Here is a 21,277-nt window from a genome sequence, read left to right as displayed (position 1 = left end):
TGAAGCCCTTCACATGATCTTATCTTCATCAGCAAAGGTTTAAAATAATGTTTGTTTTAGCCACAAAATGATTTTGCTCAGCAGCAAACAACATTTCCCCAACTGCAGCATAGAGTAGCTCATCGCTGTAGCAGCTATGTAGCCTGATGTAAAAACATTTAGCTAGACAATGTCAAACATTGAGAAGTTTTAATTATTGTTATTAAACATTATCAAACACTCAGAAATATACAGAGCTAAGCATGAGAATCAATTCATTTAAAGTTTAAACTCAGTTTCACACAAACACAAAGACCCTTGCATAAATGTTTGGCTGTTGTTCCAGGTTGCTATCAAGCTAATTTTCTATTATCAGTAGGGGTGTAGCGATACAATAATCTCACAATACGATACGTTATACGATATTCTGATCATGATACGATATGTATCACAATATTTGACAAACAATAAAATCTGATGCACTTTTATGATTTTCTGAAAGATTTTAGAAGGACAGAGTGATTTTAGTGACATTTTGTGTTCCATAGACTTGGATTTAACTAACTGAAAACTGATTAAAAGCAGCAACTACACAATACCTGACTCTGATTGGACAGAGCCCGGAGCTAGCCGTGGCTGTAAGCTGTTTACTAGTAGCTGCTGGGGGAGTGGCTCTGCCTCACCCCATAGTGATCGACTCCTTGCAGCTGCGCAGCGCCGCCATTCCCCTGCTTGGATCTTTGAGTAGCTGCCTCTCAGACTGCCAGGATCTCATCGATCTCTCAGTCTCTAATACTCTTTGTCAATTGCCAATAAGAATGATTGATCTGCCATCATCATCATGGCAATCCTCACTGCACCCAGACTGCGGCTGCGAGTTTCCCCTCTTTGTTTTCCAGCTCAAAAGAGAGCGCCACTGCATGCAGCGTGTTCATTCTTCAGGTAATTCATTATATACAGAACAGAAACCACTAAGCTAAAAACTGATTACGAAATGGATGCCATTTATTGTTCCAGCCTCATTAGTTGCTCCGATATCCAAACTTTGCATTCATTTTGCGATCTCACTGCTTCTGCCGCTACTCCGTTCCGCTTCTCTTTCAGGGTTCCTTGCGCAACTTTACTTCGTTTCTTAGCAACAAAATACAGCCCATAGTTATTTATTGAAGATTTGAGATTTCCAAAAGCAAAGGAATCTGATGTTGCGTTTCGTTTTTTACGTTTGGAAGCTCATTCCCTTTCACATGACCGGAAAAGCCAGTTTTTGACATTTCTGACATTCGGAAAAATCTGGTTTACTTATTTTAGCATAACTCGGTTTTACTTGGCCTATTAACACAATTAAATAACTGGTGTGTAGTTTATAATGTGTACTTTAAGCACAAGTTGAAAGTGAGACTGGGGGAGGCGGAGTCTTGCTGCTACGTTGTCACAAACCAGACATGTTAAAAAGACGGTATAAGCCTATGAACCCCTATGGTTTAATGTATCGATACTCGTGGATGAAAAATCGATACCTTCCGAGGGTGGGAAAAAAATTGATAAACTGATAAATATCATAGAATCAATATAATTATACAGCCCTAATTAACACCTTTACAAATCGTGTACATTACATTACATTACCAAAGCACATTAAAACAAACCTTTATCTTGGCTTTTTTCTATTCTTCCTCTTTCTTTCCTCCCTCCCTGAAGGATAAGTTCTTTTTGAGACATTGTTTTGCTTATTTATCTTCTGACCGGAGCTTTGGACGATGCGCTCTGCACATTGCATGGCAGCTCAGGATACCAACAAAGTGTGCAGTACCTACCGCGACCACCAGGGCCCCCCAAGAGCAATTCATTTTTTTCTTTTTATCAATACAATAATAATCTCTACATACATTATCAAATATACACTGCTCAAAAAAATAAAGGGAACACTTAAACAACACAATATAACTCCAAGTAAATCAAACTTCTGTGAAATCAAACTGTCCACTTAGGAAGCAACACTGATTGACAATCAATTTCACCTGCTGTTGTGCAAATGGAATAGACAACAGGTGGAAATTATTGGCAATTAGCAAGACACACTCAATAAAGGAGTGGTTCTGCAGTTGGGACCACAGACCACTTCTCAGTACCTATGCTGTCTGGCTGATGTTTTGGTCAGTTTTGAATGTTGGTGGTGCTTTCACACTCGTGGTAGCATGAGACGGACTCCACAACCCACACAAGTGGCTCAGGTAGTGCAGCTCATCCAGGATGGCACATCAATGCGAGCTGTGGCAAGAAGGTTTGCTGTGTCTGTCAGCGTAGTGTCCAGAGGCTGGAGGCGCTACCAGGAGACAGGCCAGTACACCAGGAGATGTGGAGGAGGCCGTAGGAGGGCAACAACCCAGCAGCAGGACCGCTACCTCCGCCTTTGTGCAAGAAGGAACAGGAGGAGCACTGCCAGAGCCCTGCAAAATGACCTCCAGCAGGCCACAAATGTGCATGTGTCTGCACAAACGGTTAGAAACCGACTCCATGAGGATGGTATGAGGGCCCGACGTCCACAGATGGGGGTTGTGCTCACAGCCCAACACCGTGCAGGACGCTTGGCATTTGCCAGAGAACACCAGGATTGGCAAATTCGCCACTGGCGCCTTGTGCTCTTCACAGATGAAAGCAGGTTCACACTGAGCACATGTGACAGACATGACAGAGTCTGGAGACGCCGTGGAGAGCGGTCTGCTGCCTGCAACATCCTTCAGCATGACCGGTTTGGCAGTGGGTCAGTAATGGTGTGGGGTGGCATTTCTTTGGAGGGCCGCACAGCCCTCCATGTGCTCACCAGAGGTAGCCTGACTGCCATTAGGTACCGAGATGAGATCCTCAGACCCCTTGTGAGACCATATGCTGGTGCGGTTGGCCCTGGGTTCCTCCTAATGCAGGACAATGCTAGACCTCATGTGGCTGGAGTGTGTCAGCAGTTCCTGCAAGATGAAGGCATTGAAGCTATGGACTGGCCAGCCCGTTCCCCAGACCTGAATCCGATCGAGCACATCTGGGACATCATGTCTCGCTCCATCCACCAACGTCACGTTGCACCACAGACTGTCCAGGAGTTGGCGGATGCTTTAGTCCAGGTCTGGGAGGAGATCCCTCAGGAGACCATCCGCCACCTCATCAGGAGCATGCCCAGGCGTTGTAGGGAGGTCATACAGGCACGTGGAGGCCACACACAATACTGAGCCTCATTTTGACTTGTTTTAAGGACATTACATTAAAGTTGGATCAGCGTGTAGTGTTATTTCACTTTAATTTTGTGTGTGGCTCCAAATCCAGGCCTCCATTGGTTAATAAATTTGATTTCCATTGATGATTTTTGTGTGATTTTGTTGTCAGCACATTCAACTTTGTACAGAACAAAGTATTCAATGAGAATATTTCTTTCATTCAGATCTAGGATGTGTTATTTGAGTGTTCCCTTTATTTTTTTGAGCAGTGTATATTATTCACTTCATAGTGAAATTGTGTGTTTTTGATATTATAATGACATAGAAATTATTACAAAAAAAATAAATAAATCAGCTCCACTTAGGGGGCCCCTTAGTGCCCCTAAGCAGCTGCTTAGTTTGCTAATGCCTTGGACGGCCCTGGATCACGTGGATTGCCTGTTAATTTTTTGATTTAGGTATAAATGTCCAGGTTTTAAGTGTTTAAGTATGTTAGTTTTTAAAGTAGAACAGATTAAAGACACTCAAGGTAGTGAAAATTAGGTGGAATCAACCTTTAGTCATTTCCTAAATCGGAAGCTGCAATCGGAAGCCAACTTCAGCTTTGTTCCAGACGTGGAGTTAGGAACCCCACCTCAGCTAGAGGATCGGCCTGACGTTTCCTTCTGTGGAGACTAATTCTGTTTAGGATCCTATTCAGAGTGCGGATACTATTAATGGTTTCATCCACGATGCGCAGTAGCATTAGTACTTAGACTAAGAATGAAGAAAAACTTGACTAACTCCTCTTAGTCACTGTACTAACTGTCTTTATGTCTTCACTACAAACATACTGCTGCCACCTTCTGGATGGATGGAATCATCTTGTTTATACAATATAATTGTTACATTCATAATATAATTACCACGTATATTATCACATTTGTAATTATCACTTCAATATGCTTCCATAGTAAACTAACATTTAGAGGAGGATGGGTTCATATTAGCTGGTTAATTAGCCTGAAGTGGTTAATTCATCTCACCAGAGGCACAATATCAGGCTGTTTATTAGAACTAAATACAGTTGTGATTGTTTAACACACTTTTTGACAGATGTTTTATACTTTCATCGGCAGAAGTTGGGAATATATGAAATAGGTTATAATTTATACTAGAACAGAAACAAGAGTTGTTGCATCTTTCTTGTTGCACAAAGTCAATAACTGATTTTGTTTGGTCTGGCTTAGATTAAAAAAAATGTATTACCTCTGATTTTTCTAGAGTGGGGATGTTGTCATTGATATCTGTGACTTTGATTTCCACAGTTCCTGTCCCTGTTTTCCCTGATGGTGCACCTCCCATATCAGTTCCTTTAACAACGAGCTTGTAGAAATCATATGTCTGTCAGAAAAAAACAGAACATTAAATGCATGACCACAAGAATAAAGCTGAACAGATCAGAAAAGGTCAACTGTTGGATTATCTGGTGGTGGGAAAGCTTAAAACAAATAATAAAAGTTTACATAGTTTTTATTTGAAACTTTTACAGAATATAAACATTTTCTCATTATTTGTCATAATAATAAAGTAGCATTTATTGACCAAAATGTTTCAAAAAGGTTTATGATGTAGATCACAAACACTGATCATGACTTGAAGTCGGCATAAGTACACATGTACACATTTCTTGTACATGTGTACATGTGTACATCTACATGTGTACATGTAGATGTACACATCTACATGTTAGGAATACAGTTATAGATGTTTTCAAACTATGTTGTTTTAAAACATAAAACTGAAGCAAGGGTACAATTGTGTTTTACAAAGTGAAAAGTAAATGTTACCTCTCTGTCCAGAGTGGGCTCTTTAACAAATAATTTCCCTGTCTTTTTGTCTATAGTGAACATGTGACCTTTGCCAGCCGGTTCTTGACTGATAATGGTGTAGGCGATCTCTGAATTTATTGTTCCAGCCTCATCATCATCCTTACCTTCGATTTGCATAACAAATGTTCCTGCAGTCACAAATGCACAACAGATTACATGATATAAAATGAGCATTTTTGGGTGAAGGTAAGACAGGAGCAGGGAAGCAAAGATAAACCATGTCCATAGACAGCAGGAGAAAGTTAGCAGATAGATGACCAATAAAGAGTATTCAAAAGTTAATAATAGGGGCCAATCAGAGAGCACACTGAAATATGTATTTTTGTAGTAAAGCACACATATTGACCCTAGGGAGTTGGTTTCTACCTAAACTATGAGTTATACAAACAAGCTTCCAATTTAACAAATAAAACACTTATTTTACAAGAGTTTCATTTAATTTTGTTATTCAGCATATTCTTTAAATAAAAAAAGATTTATTTTATTCTCTGTTTTTGGCTGACATGAGTAGTTTTTTCCATTCTCCGTACGTAGACAGGAAAGAGGGTAGAGTCTCTCTCTCTCTTTCTATATATATATATATATATATATATATATATATATATATATATATATATATATATACAGTACAGACCAAAAGTTTGGACACACCTTCTAATTCAATGGTTTTCTTTATTTTCATGACTATTTATAAGGCAAGAAATCCCACTTATTAACCTGACAGGGCACACCTATGAAGTGAAAACCATTTCAGGTGACTACCTCTTGAAGCTCATCAAGAAAATGCAGAGTGTGTGCAAAGCAGTAATCACAGCAAAATGTTGCTACTTTGAAGAAACTAGAATATAAGGGCTATTTTCAGTTGTTTTACACTTTTTTGTTTAGTGCATATTTCCACATGTGTTATTCATAGTTTTGATGCCTTCAGTGTGAATCTACAATGTCAATAGTTATGAAAATAAAGGAAACTCATTGAATTAAAAGGTGTGTCCAAACTTTTGGTCTGTACTGTATACTGTATGACCTAGTTGTCCATCTCCAGGGTAAGGAGAAGAACTGACCTAGATGAAAGGATTACCTTCTGTGCTTGCCTCTGTGACATTGCCTTTGTGGAGAACAAAATAAGGGGAATTATCATTTTCATCCAGTACAGTAACAGTCAGGGGAATGTTTTCCTCCGCTGAATTTCCATCCTTGAATTTAGCAATGCCTGTTAGCTGCAGGAACCAGAAGACAGGACAGAATTAGACCTTGTGCTTCTGGCTCTGCAAAACACAACTTCAGAATTAGTTAAGCATTAGTGTTTTCTGTTGTTAAATATATTATTTCAGGATCTTCTTTCTTTCTCTCTTTCGCACTGCATGAAGGGGATTGGTGGAGGAGCGTGTGGTGAGTGGACTGAGAGTTAGAGAATTTCTAACTTTGTTATCTCTATCTTTATTGGGTTTTTTCTGGGTATTGTTCTTTAAATATTGTGGTTGTTGAGTTAGATTAAATGTAATTGGTTACATTTCTGTGCGTAACACCAGCATTTTGCCTTTTGGTGCAAAATGCCGGAAATGGATTTGACCAAACGTACGAGGCAACATGGTTTGAAGATCATACCCAATAATCCCAGTATGACGGTGGAGGAATGTAGTTTGGCGGTGGGAGAAGTTGTAGGTTGTAGCAGCATTAAATCTGCTGCTCGGATGAACAGCGCGGTGCTCATTTTTGTTGACAGCGTGGAGAAGGTAAGCAAAGTGATTGAAAAAGGCATTGTTGTGAACGATGTGTTTCTGTCCGTTTCCCCTTTGAGTGCTCCAGCTAAAAAAGTCACGATTGCCAACATACCTCCGTTCATCAGTGATGAATTGTTGGTGACAGAGGTGTCGCAGCATGGGAAAATTATTTCCGCGATCAGGAAAATGCCGTGGGGTTGCAAGTCACCGTAGTTAAAACATGTTTCACACAGAAGACAGGTTCTTATGATTCTGAATAAAAAGAATGAAGACCTTAACTTGGTGCTTAATGTGCGAGTGGACGAGTTTGATTATGCTATTTATGTAAACTCGGGCACTTTGGTGTGTTTTGGTTGCGGGGGTCACTTGGTTCGAGCGTGTCCTGGAAAAAATCTCTCTTCTGATAATTCGGCTCAAACTCGAGATAAGGAAAGCGAAAAATTGCCGAATCAAGCTGAGGCCCCAGGAGCGCAGTGATAAAAGAAACAGAAGTACAAACGTCTGAGGAAAATGTTCATAGTGAAAAAGAAGTGCATGAAATATGTGTGCTAGAGGACAGAGAGTAAAGCCTGAAAAATCAAACGGTGAACGATTCACAGGAAAGGCAGTGTGGAAGGACACAGTCAGAATTTACTAAAGTTTTACCAGAGAAAAACGGATTCTGAAGAAATAAAGGAGGAGGGATGCAGTCAAACACCAGAGGAAGATGGTTTTGCATTTTCTAAAAAAAGAAAAATTTCTGAAGGTATTATTGGTTCTCAAACTGAAAATGGTTAAAGAGATTTGGAAATGGAATGTTCAGGAAAAGTTCTAGAGCAGGGGTCTCAAACTCCAGTCCTCGAGGGCCGCAGTCCAGCAGTTTTTAGAAGTGCCACAGGTACAAAACACTGGAACGAAATGACTTAATGACCTCCTCCTTGTGTAGATCAGTTCTCCAGAGCCTTAATGACCTAATTATTCTATTCAGGTGTGGTGCAGCAGAGGCACATCTAAAAGCCCCCGAGGACTGGAGCTTGAGAACCCTGGTAGCCTGTTCATCTTGCAAATCCCTTGGTCAGAGTCGACACAGGAAAGGTTATGGTGTGCAAAATGTTAAACACTTTTTGAAAGTTACAAAGAACATGAAAAATGTAAAAGTAGAAGATTTTTTTCCAGACAAGAAACTTTTTCTTGTGCACGTGAGATCTAGGTTGAACAATAAAAGAAAAGGAGGATATAATGACAAAGAAGTTTACCGCTTAAAAAAGTTGATTGGAAAACTTAAGCAAGAATTCAACAGTGATGATGAGTTTGAAGTTTGTTAAATGTCTGTATTTTCTTTTAGTGTTTTTTCTCCCATCTTTGATAATGAGCCACTTCAGAGTTTCTACATCTAATCTGAATGGAGCCAGAGATGTGAAGAAGAGAATTAGTGTGTTTGAATTAATTCATTTAAAACATATTCCGGTAAATGTGCTGATGGTACAAGAAACACACAGTGATTGTTTAAATGAGATAGATTGGAGGAGAGAATGGTGAGGAGAAATTATTTTGAGTCATTTAAACCAGGCCAGTGGGGGAGTTGCAATTCTGTTTTCAAAAAATTTTCTACCGGTGTCATATCAGTTTGAGGAAATAATTAAGGGTAGATTAATGGTAGTGAAAGCAAAATATGAGTGTTTTAATGTTGTTTTTGTAAATGTATATACTTCAAATGCAAGACGAGAGAGGGTTCTTTTTTTTACATAAACTTGAAGACGTGGATGATTTTCTTTTTTTGGGTGGGAATTTTAACTGTACAGAAAATGATCAGTTGGATAAAAATCATTTTGAACCTCATCCAGCTTCAGCAAAGTTCTTTAAACATTTGATTGATTTTTTTTCTTTGGTTGATGTTTGGAGAGAAATGCATACTCAAAAACTACATTATACATATGCTAGAAACACAGATAATACTTTTTCTGCAGCTAGGTTAGATAGAATATATAATTTTAGACATAAGTTTGGAAAAAATGTAATATCCATCCTGTAAGTTTTTTGGATCATGCTTTGGTTTCTTGTAGTGCTTTTATTGCCAATATCAAACATAAGTCTGCTTATTGGCATTTTAACACTGCTTTTGTTATTGGTTACTAATTTTAAGAAGGTTTTTATTTCTTTCTGGAGAGTGGACAGAACTAGCAAAGAAGATTTTGGATTGTTAGGGCAGTGGTGGGATCGTGGGAAAATTGAAATTAAAGAATTATGTCAACAGTACACTGTCAATGTTTCATCTGGTTTAACCAAGTTAGGCCTGTCGCGATAAACGGTAAATCGATTAATCGTACGATAAATTAAAACTATCGACGTCATTTTAATTATCGGCATTATCGTCTCTTCCGGCCTTTTTCTCTTTCTGTTGATGACACCGAATGAAAAGAGGCTCAACTCCGGTGCTCTCCACTGACTCCTCCCTTCCTCATTTTACTTAGTGTAAAGCCCAGCGCACACGAGCTGTCGCCGATTGTCGGCCCATTTGGTTCGTTCCTGCCATGTGGTGTCCAACAATGGGCACAAAATAATGGCTACAAGTCCAGTGAACTAATTTTAAAACCAGGCATTAATCAATTCTTTACTACAATCTACCTGCAATGCATGTGGCTAGTGTCAGCGTAAAGTCCTGACCGAATGAAAATCATTATAACCTATTTACGTCACGTTAACGAAGAACAGCTGAAAAGTTACCGGGTTTATCAACTGCGGTAGCAATTTCGCTCCAACTCCTCCTCTTGTCATTTCTATATTCTTTGCATGTTGAATAAACATTAATGTTGTTTCCACCATGGGCGTAGGTTTGGGTATGGACGGTCGTGACATGTCACGACCAATATTCAAGGGATATAAAATAGTCCCGACCAATTTTTGCCATATTAATTTAAAAAAAACAAAACATGTGTATTTTTTAACAAAAACAAAATAAATAAACGAAAATCTACATTGATTAGTTTAATATTTCAATATACTACGCAGTGGTAGCATTCATTTTAAAATTCGCTGTTATGAACTATGACGACCCATGCCGCTATTGGCTCAAAGAACGTGGATCTACGTTCTTTGATTAGCTGCACCAGGCGGCGGCCAGCTGGCCACACGCGGAACGGAAGCTTGGTCCATGGTGCTGACAGTGAACGCGTCTCCTTCTGAGTTTGACATTTATTATGAGTCTCCGAGACCATGTCGCCACCAAAAAAGAAAAGGACGACAGACATTAGAAGTTATTTCGCTACCTCGGCTGTAAGTACAGTGAGTGGACCCATAAGTTAGATATCTATCACGCAACGCATTTGTTGTAAAGTCCGGTGTTTAGTAAGGTCAGCACTGAATGTGAGGTAGAATAGGTCTGTTAATTATGTAATATTTTTTCACATAGGATGCTCAGACAGCAGAGCAAGGGGCAGAGCAGAACGATGGAGAGGTGGCTGGAGCTTCAGGGGGTTATTAAGCCAATGTGGTGCTCCCTCCCCCCTCCCCCCCTCTCTCCCCCCACCCCCACTGGTCAAAAATGGTCGGGGGGGGAGGGTTGGTCAGTAAGTTCTAATGTCCCACCAAAACTTAGACCAAACCTACGCCCTTGGTTTCCACATATCATCTCCAATGTCCGCTGGACTTCGGGTTGCGCCGTGTCAGCTGTTTGGGATTCCCCGACGTAATTTCCCCTCAGAAAGCGCAGAGGAGAATCCGCGCTTTCTGATTGGCTGCCTGTCACATTCAACAGGCTGCGTTAAAGCGCCCAGTGGGGAAAACCCCTGATTTAGATCGGAGCGGCAACGACGATCTACCGTAACACACCACACAACCTTAGAAAGACCAACGATCTAAGATTGTCTTAAGGGGAAAAATAGGAGCAAAAAATCATGTAGTGTGAATTATTGCATCAGGTAGTCGATGTGCCCATCTTCTCTATTAAATCTAATTATTACTGAAGGGCAACATAATATACAGACTTCATAATCTTTTGGTTGAATGCAGTATTTATTTCCACTTTGGCTTTATGTTGTTTAGGGGTTTTTTTCTCAAGTGAGTTTTTTGTTAATGGAGACTGAGAATCCATATTATTTTTGTTTTTGGTTGTTTTGTTCATTTTGTTTATCAGCTCCAGTGTTTAGTGTTCTTTTGAAAATAAAGTGTATCTATCTTTGGCAAGAAATCGCATGCATTATTACGTCATTTCCATTAAATCAGTGTAAAAAGGTCTTCAAACAATATTATCGTTTATCGCAATAATTTTTGAGACAATTAATCGCTGAGCAAAATTTGCTATCGTGACAGGCCTAAACCAAGTCTATTAGAGATCTGGAGATTGAAATAGTGGAGTTGCAGGTTTCTGCACAATCCACAGGAGATCACGGTTATTTTGAGAACCTCAAGTTAAAAAAAGTTGCTTTGACTGATTTGCTGGGCTCAAGAACACAGGGAGTGCTGGTTCGATGCAGGTTTCAGAAAGCTGCTTTAATGGACGCTCCAACAAAGTTTTTCTTTTCGGAAAAAAAACAAGGACAGTGCAAGTTTATGCATGGTTTAAAATCAACTGCGGATGTTCTTTTGACTGCAGACGGTGACATCAGGCAGAGAGCAGCAGATTTCTATGCAGATCTGTACAGCTCTGAATACAGCGAGGATGAAGACAGTTTCAACGACTTCTGCAGTGATCTTCCAAGAGTTTATGTGGATTTTGCCAAGGAGTTGGGGGAACCTATGACTCTGGAGGAGATTCATGCTGCACTACAAAGTATGGAAGGAGGAAAAGCACCTGGTATCGATGGACTTCCCAGTGAATTTTACAGAGCGTTCTGGTCTGACCTTTACGTTGACCTCTTGGAGGTTCTTGAGGAGCTCTGAGGTTTTCTACCACATAGCTGCAGGAGAGCAGTTCTCACATTGCTACCAAAGAAAGGTGATCTCCAGGACATTAAAAACTAGCCACCTGTTTCTCTGTTCTGTACAGACTATAAACTGTTGTCAAAGGTGCTGGCAAACAGACTGAATAAGGTGATGGAGCAGGTTGTTCATCAAACACAATCTTACTGTGTCCCTGGCAGGTCGATGTTTGATAATATTTCCCTCATCAGAGATATTTTGGACGTCTCCAGATCATAGGGATGTAATGCTGGTTTGGTTTCTTTGGACCAGGAAAAGGTTTTTGACAGAGTTGAGCACTGTTACCTGTGGAAGGTGAAAACATTGAGAGTGTACTGAAAATGAACGGCTGTTTGTGTAAACCTTTTAAAGTCACAAGAGGTGTTCAACAAGGTTGTTCTTTGTCTGGAATGTTAAAGAAAATTAGGTCACATATTGAGGGACTGGTTTTACCAGGTTGTAATATATCTTTTACTTTATCAGCTTATGCTGATGATGGCATTATTATTGTTAAAAATCAGGAAGAAGTGAATATTTTAGGTAGAGTTGTTGATTTATTTTGTAAATTATCAGCTGCTCGTGTCAACTGGGCTAAGAGTGAGGCTATGGCAATAGGTAGCTGGTTTAGTGGGCTTCCTCAACTTCCAGGTGGTTTAAAATGGAAAAGAGGGGGTTTGAAATATCTTGGTATATATTTAGGAGATGAGAACACAGAAAAAAAGAACTGTGAGGGAGTGATGGAGAAAGTGGAGGGAAGGTTAGAGAAGTGGAGATGGTTGTTACCGCAGATGTCTTATAGAGCAGTGGTCCCCAACCTTTTTAGTACCACGGACCGGTTAAGACTTCGCAAATTTGCTGCGGGGGGGTCTGGAAAACTGGGGGTGGGACGGGGGGCTTCTGCATGTTTGTGTTCCCGCTAAAGCCTTTTTTTTCCCCCGATTTTCCCTTTACGAAAAACTTACAACGTCCTGCAGTGTGTGGTGTGTTACTTGGTGGTGTGTTGAATATGCAACATACATATACTCAACAAATATTCAACATTGTCTTGGCCTGATTATCGCAGCCTGTAGGGTTTTCCCTGACTGGGAGCAAGAACGCAGCCTGTTGAATGTGACAGGTAGCCAATCAGAAAGCGCGGTGACGTAAGAAAGGAGTGAAATCCCAAACAGTTGACATGGCAACTGAGAGTCCGGTGGACATCGGAGGAGACGTGTGGAAATGTTTATTACTATATATAAAGGTCATTTTTTATATATGTTTATTGAGATGAGAATAAACATATATAACATATATTTATTCAGTTAAAAATGTTAACTACGAAAAAACATACAAATCATAGTGCAGCAAATAGGGCGGCTGCTCCCTCCATCTTTTATCAAACGCCTTTTCTTTTTGCGTCTTTTATCACTTAAAATGAGCCACAAACTATCACTGCTGCTTCTACATCGTCATCCGTGTTTGATTATTCTAAATTCACGTATGGTATTGTTGGGGTTTTACTGGATTTTCTTCTGGAATCGGTTCGTGTGTGGTGTGTTGCTCCTGCCGTGTGGCTGGACTCACGAACCTGTTGGACTTTTATCGGCTCTGTCGTCACAGAGGTTTGGAAAATCGGCCCACATTCCTTAAATCTTGCCGTGTGAACCAGACCTAAAACTCACAAGCTCTACTCCTCTCATCTCGTCTCGACCACTGCTAACGCTCTCTGACTCTGGTCACTATAGAAACGTTTACATATCCCTTCAAAATAAGACACAGATGCACCACAAAAACTAACATTTTACTTTTGTGAAAATTTTAACTCATGATAATGACTAATAGGAGCCCTGAGCTTGTTTCTCTGCAACGAGACGGTCCCACCTGGGAGTGATGAGAAACAATGACACCCGAAGTGTTGCTTATGCACAGGGTGCTTGGTCTCCTTGTGGCGAAGCAGTTTGAAGCTTCATTCCTTCATTAGCAAACCGGTCGCCGCATATCATGCAGAGCTTGGAATGTGGGAATCACCTACTGGGATAAATCCATTCTCCTGTCTCTTCTCTGGGCCTTTTCACCTTCGCAAAGAAACTTTCCAAAGACATCTTTTCTGTTTCTTACTCATTTTGCTGCTTGTGGCTCAATGTTGGTGCGCAAGATGTAACCGAGAGAATCCGGTTAAAGGATTTTCAAAATAAAAGATCCTCTAGACTCAAATAATACATAAAACGGAAATATTTAATTATTTCTTGTGCGGCCCGGTACCAATTGGTCCACGGACCGGTACCGGTCCGCGGCCCGGGGGTTGGGGACTACTGTTATAGAGGGAGAGTGCTCATTATAAATAATTTAATTGCTTCTCTATTGTGGCACAAGTTAGTGTGTTTGGAACCACCTGCTGGATTACTTAATAGAATTCAATGTTGTATGATTAAGTTTTTTTGGGATGACAAACATTGGGTATTTCAGGCTGTGCTTTTTTTACCTGAAGAGGAGGGTGGACAAGGATTGGTTCATCTAGAGAGCAGAACTGTTGCGTTCAGGTTACAGTTTATTCAGAAATGTCTAATGGGGAGGGAGGAGGAGGTTTTTTGGAAACCAATAACAGGTTTTGTTTTGAAAGAAATCGGAGGTTTTGGTTTAGATGTTTCTTTGTTTTTATTAAATTGTAAACTGTTATGTCTGTATGAAATGCCAATGTTTCATAAAAGTTTGTTTAGAGCATGGACAATTTTTGAGTGGAAAAGACTGGAACCAACCGTGTCTTTGTTTTGGCTTCTAGAAGAACCTTTAATTTTCGAGGCACGTTTGGCTGTTCAGGATGGAGTTGGATTGTCAAGAAGACTGCTTCAGAAAAAGGTTCTAAAATTAAGACGCATTGTGGAAACGGCTGGACCAGATCTTCAAAACACAGAGGCAACAGCTTCTTTGCTTGGGTTAAAATCGATTCGAGACATGAGGACTATTTTAGACTTGTGGCTTGAAAAATTGACTTTGGATGAAAAGCAGATGCTGGTGGACTTTTGTAATGGAGAAGAACTCTGATTCTACAGATCCGTTTCCAGAAATGGGACTGAATATTGATTTCTCAGAATTGACTGGTCTTTTGAGCACTCAAAAAATTGTTAATTTTTGTATGTTGAATGGAAAATGTTTGTATAAATTGGTTATCCAAGGATTGAATAAGAAATAATTAAGTGGAAGAACTGATACTGTTTGGAGAGACAGATTTAAAGTCAGAGAAAATCAGAAACCTTTATGGAGGGTGTTTTATAAGCCCCCCTTGAGCAAGAGGGCAGTCGACCTACAGTGGAGGATTTTGCACAGTGCTGTGAGTGTTAATAGTTTTGTGTCTAAATTTAGAAAAAATCTAAATGAATTATGTCTTTTTTTGTGAAGAAATAGAAACTACTACTTTTCACATGTTTCTTGATCGTAAATGACTTCCACCTTTGTTTTTTTTTGTTGAAAGATGTTTTTAAAAAATGTGGTGTTTATTGGTCTGAAGTAGCTTTTATATTTGGTGCAGGTTATACAAAAAATAATCTAGTAAGTGGATTTTGTTAAATTTTCTTATTGGACAGGCAAAATTTTCCATTTATATTAATAGAAGAAATAAATTAAATGGAATCTTGGGGGGGAAAAAGTCGACAGGATGTGTATTCTGATGGTAAAAAATAGAGTAAAAGCAGAATTTATGTTATTTTCAATGATGAATAACTTAACTGAATTTTTATCTTTGTGGTGCTTTAATAATGTTGTGTGCTCTGTGGTTAATAGAAAGTTAGTTTTCAATTCAATGTTTGCGTGAATGTTGAAGAAAACTATGTTAAAGTGTATTTTTATTGAAAAATAAATGTGTTGTTAAAATCAAATCTTTCTTTCTTTCATTCTTTCTTTCTTTCTAGGTGAGGGAGATATTAATCCTAAACTGGCAAATGAAATGCCAATTCAACTGATTTTCATCAAATGTAATTTGGTGACAGATGTTTGGATCATGAGCTATAAATACTAACGTCCTCTTTTAAGTGGATGATAATTAGCCCAAAGCAATAATGGTTCAATTATGCTTGGTCACTCAGGCATTTTGCACAGCTGAATGGTTGCCAAGGAAGATTAAAGAATTTGTTAAACATGCATGAAAAAAATTAAGAAAACACTCCAGGTATGGTTTTGATGAGAGAACAACATTATGACATTATATAAAGCTCATAAAAGTCATTTTTACTTATCCGGGCCCTTTAAACATTTTCTCAACATTACTTCTGTTAATGAAGGTAATAAAGGTGTTCAGTCCATCAGATAAATTATTAGTATTGACACCACCTTGTCAATAATCCACAAAATCTCTGTAATTTAATGTATTTATTTTATTTTTATCTTTTTTTAATATTATTTTAAATTATTCTATTATTTGCAAGTTTTAAAATTTAATACACATGCACATTATGTACATTTAAAAAAAAAAGTCATCCTAATCCCTTGGACCGGGTTAAGTTATTTCTATTCTAATAACTGCACAGGATTTTTTTTAATGTTATAATCTTGTGCAGTATAGTAGTATTTGTATTATTGTTATTGTTCTTAATAAAATAATAAACTTTTGTCTGATGCTGCTGTTACACCTGACAATAAAGACTGTTTCTATTCTATTCTGTTCTATTAGGTACATGCCTCTCTCTGACCTAGAATTCTAAAAGTAACCATTATTATCATCATTCCTATTCTTACTGTGTCAATGGTGAAACTAGAGGTAGAACTAGTAGTTCTAAAGTTTAAAGCTTAAAGTAGTCCCACATTTCGAATGAAAAAAACTGTATATGTTTCCAGTGTTTCAGCTGGACTAATGTGGTGCTTCAAAGACCTCATAGATAATAAGGACCTACATTGTATGAAGGATATTTTTCCCTGTCCAGAATATCAGTTATTCGTATAAATCCCGTGTTGTGATCCACCACAAACAGATTGAAAGGGGGTTTGTCAGCTCCTGCTCCTGTCAGGGAGTATTCCACCTTCCACTGTTTATCTCTGTCAGAGCGGATCTGAAAACAAAACAGACAACATATAAGGATCTCACTCAGTGGTATTCAGTGTATGGGGGAATTTTACTGCCATAAGTCAAGAGCACACATTTTCTGCCTGAGAGGACTTCATGTCTTTGTTCTCGAAATTGGTAACGCTTGTACTCAAAACTTCTGCTCTCTTTAAAATATTCTCTGTATTCTCTCAAATCTTTCTCCTCGTGCTCAAAACTTCTCTCTGCTCAGATCAAATCTCCACTCGCAAACCTCTCTGCTGGCTTGCGGTCTCTTTTTTGCTGTCTCGAAAAAAAGTACAGACGCCTGGCAACCTCTTAGCCAATAGAATGAAAGTGTTGTACTGGGTGCATTTGTTTCATTCCAGTGGGTGTGCCTGTGTGGCTACTATCGACTGTAGCAATCTGCACCACCCAATGGTGCATTATGTTATGTTAAGTTTACTTCGCCACAGAATAATTTTTTTCAGTGTACAGTCTTGCCATGTTGCCCATTGATAGTCAGTTGGTTAGAAAGCTAGAATTGCACCAAGAAAAATTAATCTCAGTGCAGATTTTATAATGCCCTTTATATCTTTAGCTCTCAAAGGGCATTATCTATGTTATGTTGAGGTCAAAAATATTTGTTCAAGACACAAAACATTGCAATATTTTTCAGAAAGTAAATTGTTTAAGTACTAAGACCGTTTCTTTTTAAGTTCATTCATACAACAAAGAACAATCTTATCTTTTTGTTTCACTCGGTATTACAAAACGCCAACTACTACCCAAAAGCACCAACACACCAGCAGTGATTTGAAGTACACTAATTAAAACGTTCTGTTCTATCTACTTAAAAAAATACATTAATGCTTAATGTTCAGGACAGATTCGGGTCTCACATGCCTCTTCCAGGTACTGCTAAAAATGGGTTTTCCTAGGACCCATGTTGGTGGGAGGGCTGTACTGCATACCTGTCCGTTTTTGATTTGAAAATAAGAGAAACTTTTTGCCACCCAGTGCATCCGCCGAGGGGGAGGAGGGATTTGTTTTGTGATTAAAATCATCTAGAATCTAAATTTTTAAAGCTTTTTCTGACATGTTTCCTTTTGGTTTCTCACACCATCATGAGTTAGTATGTATGATGTTGAATGATAGAAAAGAACCTTTGCAATGAATTCCAGATGGGTGTAGTTATGGTTCTCCTTCAGCTTGGCAGGAGGAAGGATCCATTCTCTTTTTGCTCTTTTCAGTGTTTTTAAGCCTTTCTCTTTTGCATCAGCACTGATCATCTGAAACCAGAAAACAGATTATTGGGATTAGAATGAAATAATTGCAATTGAAAAAGTTTGGCTCAGATTTTTCAGATTTTTGATACCATTCAGAGAGAAAGCAGAATGATATCACCTTTATCATTAAAAGAGTTCATTTTAATTGTTATTAACAGCAAAAAACAGTTTTTAAATGTTTTCTTCTCACTGAATATTACATTACTATTATTGTAATACACTGCTGTTATGTACAGTTCCATCCAACAGGCTACACTCATACAGGGAGAACTCCAATATGAAGATGTGACTCAGATTTATATTCTGATCTTTTAATGTACAAGGGTTAACATTAAAGGCAAGTTGTTGCTATTTTATGTGAGAAAAAGCATTTCAGAGAGTTTTAACATCAGAACTATGAACCTAATCTGAAAAAAGTTTTAATGTTGCCAGTAATTCTCCTGCTTGAGTCACAGTGTCACGCTTTTATTGTGTCACGCGCAGCTTCTTAAATCGCATGTAGAAAATGTTTAAAGCAAAATTAATCTTTTATTTTCTCGTTCCTGCTGAACACTAAGCCCTCTTGGAATTTGTCATTATAAGCAAAAAAGAAGCAAAGATAAAGTTAGAAACATAATTCATTTATAACAAAAATTGCTTCCCTTTTTATTGAATGGTTTGTATTTATTTTAAGAAAAGCACTGACATCAAAATATGGACAATACTACATTGATCAACTTTTTCTTCAAGAAGGATAAAAACATTGACAGGTTATCAGTCCATCAGGGAGTGAACACTGAGACAAAGACAGCCAGTTGTGGACTCACCAACACACTCCTAAAACAATTTACAGTTACCAAATAATTTCCCATGCAACTTTTTAAAATGCAGGAGGAAGCAATGGTTCTGAATAAACCCGCACAAATGGAGAGGATCTAGAAGTCTACACAGCAAAGTTAGCCACAATCTAACTTACACTGTTGCTAAGTTAGCCACAGTCTGAAAGTATTGCAGGGAGACAGCAGTGCTACACAATCTGCTCACAGCTATTCGCATAAAAACAAGATGACTGCCCCACTGAGAGCCTGCTGCTGTTAGGAGCAACCCGTGTTCATGTTAGTTGTTATAGGCCTATTCTGTACCACAGCTTCAGAAACAGTTAACGACTTTTAAAACTAATATTCTCACTATTAAAACTTGTACATATCACCTTGAGCTTGTTTTTCTCTGTTTACTATTTAAGATCTTGAATGCTTCACATCCTGCACATAGACTTCCTACATATCATAGCGGTAAGATCAAAGGACAATGTTACCTTTTTCCATTTACTAAAGTGTTTTAATTTTTGTATATTTGTATTTGTTGAAAAAACATCAACAAAAGAAATAGTTGTTCATAAATTGCAGCATTCAAATAGGTTTAAATACCCCAAGAAAGAAAAATACCATCCAAAATGTTTGACAGATCGAGTTAATTGTGGGATGCATGAATCTAGTCAGCTGAAAAATCAAGTTATGATTTGTTACAGACAATATAAAACTGCAACAAGTCATAGTTTCTCAAACTAAAAATAGAAAATGACTGGAATATTTACTCACCAAGAACAGCACTGTGAAGAGGATCAGCCTCACTTCTGGAGAAAACAGTGCAGCCATGAGCACAGGTGAGTCACAGAGTACTAAACCGTCCTTTCACAGCAGCTTAAAAAATGGCTGCTAAGCCTGTCTTCTTCTTTAAAAGCTATCACTTTTACCCCCTCCTGTCACAACCTGCACACTACTTATTGTTGGGCAAACCGGTTTCACTCTCATGATTCAGTTGTCCTCTGATCTTTTAACTGTCATATCCTTGGATGTTTCTAAAAGGTGTGTCTGTTGTAAACTTTAAAAAAGTACAGGTATGCCCTGAGGGTTGAACACCTGGCAAGCTTAAAACCACTGAAGCATAAAAGGGCAGAAAAACAGTGCATAATCTGAAAAATCCTCCATCTTTTGGTTGCTGATTTTAGTTGTTTTTAGAGTCAACAGCACAGTTAGACTGACTGTTGAGTCATTTATGTATAAAAAGCAAAACTAGAACTAAAACCCAACCACATTGCCTCCCTGTGCAATTGCCATTTGACAGTTTTCCTCATTTGCTGTGGTGCGTTTCTCAGAACTAAATTTATATTTTCAAAACTTCTTGTTCAGTCTTCAAATCATTGTCTCTTGTGCACATAAAAAAATCTGTTTCTCATTCCTTGTACAGTGCTTATTTACATGAGGATTATGTACAGCTATGTTTCATTGTTGCTAAAAGGTTTTATTTTCAAAAGGTACTATTAATCTGTCAAGCCTCATCTGGACGTATATCCCGATTTGTTAAATAAGACTGTATGGCATTCACATTTAAGTTTTGGCTTTATTCTTGGCACAAAATAGGCCTAATTGCATAACTGTGGGTACATCAGCATTCTCCTCTTCCCCACAATGCGTCTCCACCAATGCTTCTCCCTAACCTAACCCTCACACCTTTGCATGAAATGTCTTTTTAAGGCAAAAATGCAGAACTAAAAAGTCTACATGAACAATTTTGAGGTGTACATGGACACATCATACCCCTCCTACAGTGGTTTTCATTATGCAGCTGTATAATTATGATATAGTCATGGATAAAATACAAGATTTCACAATCCAAATTTAAGATAAATGCACCCCAGCACATTCTCAAAGGGATGCGCACTTGAATGCTTTTGTGTGTGTGTGTGTGTGTGTGGGAGAAGACAGAAGCCTAATCAGTGCTGTGCCATTTTTATTGATTACTTTATTTACCCATGCAAGAACAAGAGTTGAATACAGAAAATGCCTTCTAGAAATAATTTTTCCACAATCACTTTGGCACCCTCTCCAGCTGCACCCCAGTCTGTCATATATTTTTTTTTTTTTTTTTTTTTTTTTTTTTTTTTTTTTTTGTAACCCCTCCAGGGGGTCTTTTTGTGGGCTCTAGAGTCCCTTTTCACAAAGTAGGCTGACAGGAAAGGGGGAGGGAGAGGGGGGAAGACATGCGGTAAACGTCGCCGGGTCCGGGAGTCGAACCCGCGACAGCCGCGTCGAGGACTGGAGGCCTCCAAATGTGGGTCGCGCTAACCCCTACGCCACCACGGCACGCCCAGTCTGTCATATATTGTGGATTCCTACTGCTGCACAGCAAGTCATTAATTCATCTCAACAGAAAATCCACCTCATACTGTGAAATGTCATTCGGAATGGATTGAGCCAAGGAGACAAGACGATAAGATAACAATAACAGAGTGACAACATCAAAAAGAGCGCAATATAACATTATTTTACATATATACAGTACAGACCAAAAGTTTGGACACACCTTT

The 21,277-nt window shown here is 38.7% G+C and overlaps 1 protein-coding gene and 1 long non-coding RNA gene across 2 annotated transcripts in view; one reads left to right on the top strand and one right to left on the bottom strand.

Annotated features, from left to right (window-relative positions):
* The window catches only part of LOC116726190 (desmoglein-2-like), a 29,281-nt gene extending 9,588 nt beyond the window's left edge, over positions 1-19,693 (bottom strand). Inside the window, 6 exon segments of the mRNA XM_032572794.1 lie at positions 4,434-4,568; positions 5,015-5,184; positions 6,135-6,273; positions 16,515-16,670; positions 17,809-17,934; positions 19,509-19,693. Coding sequence (XP_032428685.1) covers positions 4,434-4,568; positions 5,015-5,184; positions 6,135-6,273; positions 16,515-16,670; positions 17,809-17,934; positions 19,509-19,565 — 783 coding nt within the window. The 5' untranslated portion in view covers positions 19,566-19,693.
* Positions 4,770-4,951, top strand: LOC116726192 (uncharacterized). Its single transcript, XR_004340561.1, has 2 exons — positions 4,770-4,862; positions 4,897-4,951. It is a non-coding gene; the product is annotated as an uncharacterized LOC116726192 (long non-coding RNA).
* Positions 19,694-21,277: the final 1,584 nt, after the last annotated feature.

Source organism: Xiphophorus hellerii, chromosome 9 (genome assembly GCF_003331165.1).
Source record: "Xiphophorus hellerii strain 12219 chromosome 9, Xiphophorus_hellerii-4.1, whole genome shotgun sequence".
In the NCBI taxonomy this organism is placed as follows: Eukaryota; Metazoa; Chordata; class Actinopteri; order Cyprinodontiformes; family Poeciliidae; genus Xiphophorus; species Xiphophorus hellerii.
Note: the sequence above shows the minus strand (reverse complement) of the source record. Positions and strands in the feature narration are given on the sequence as shown.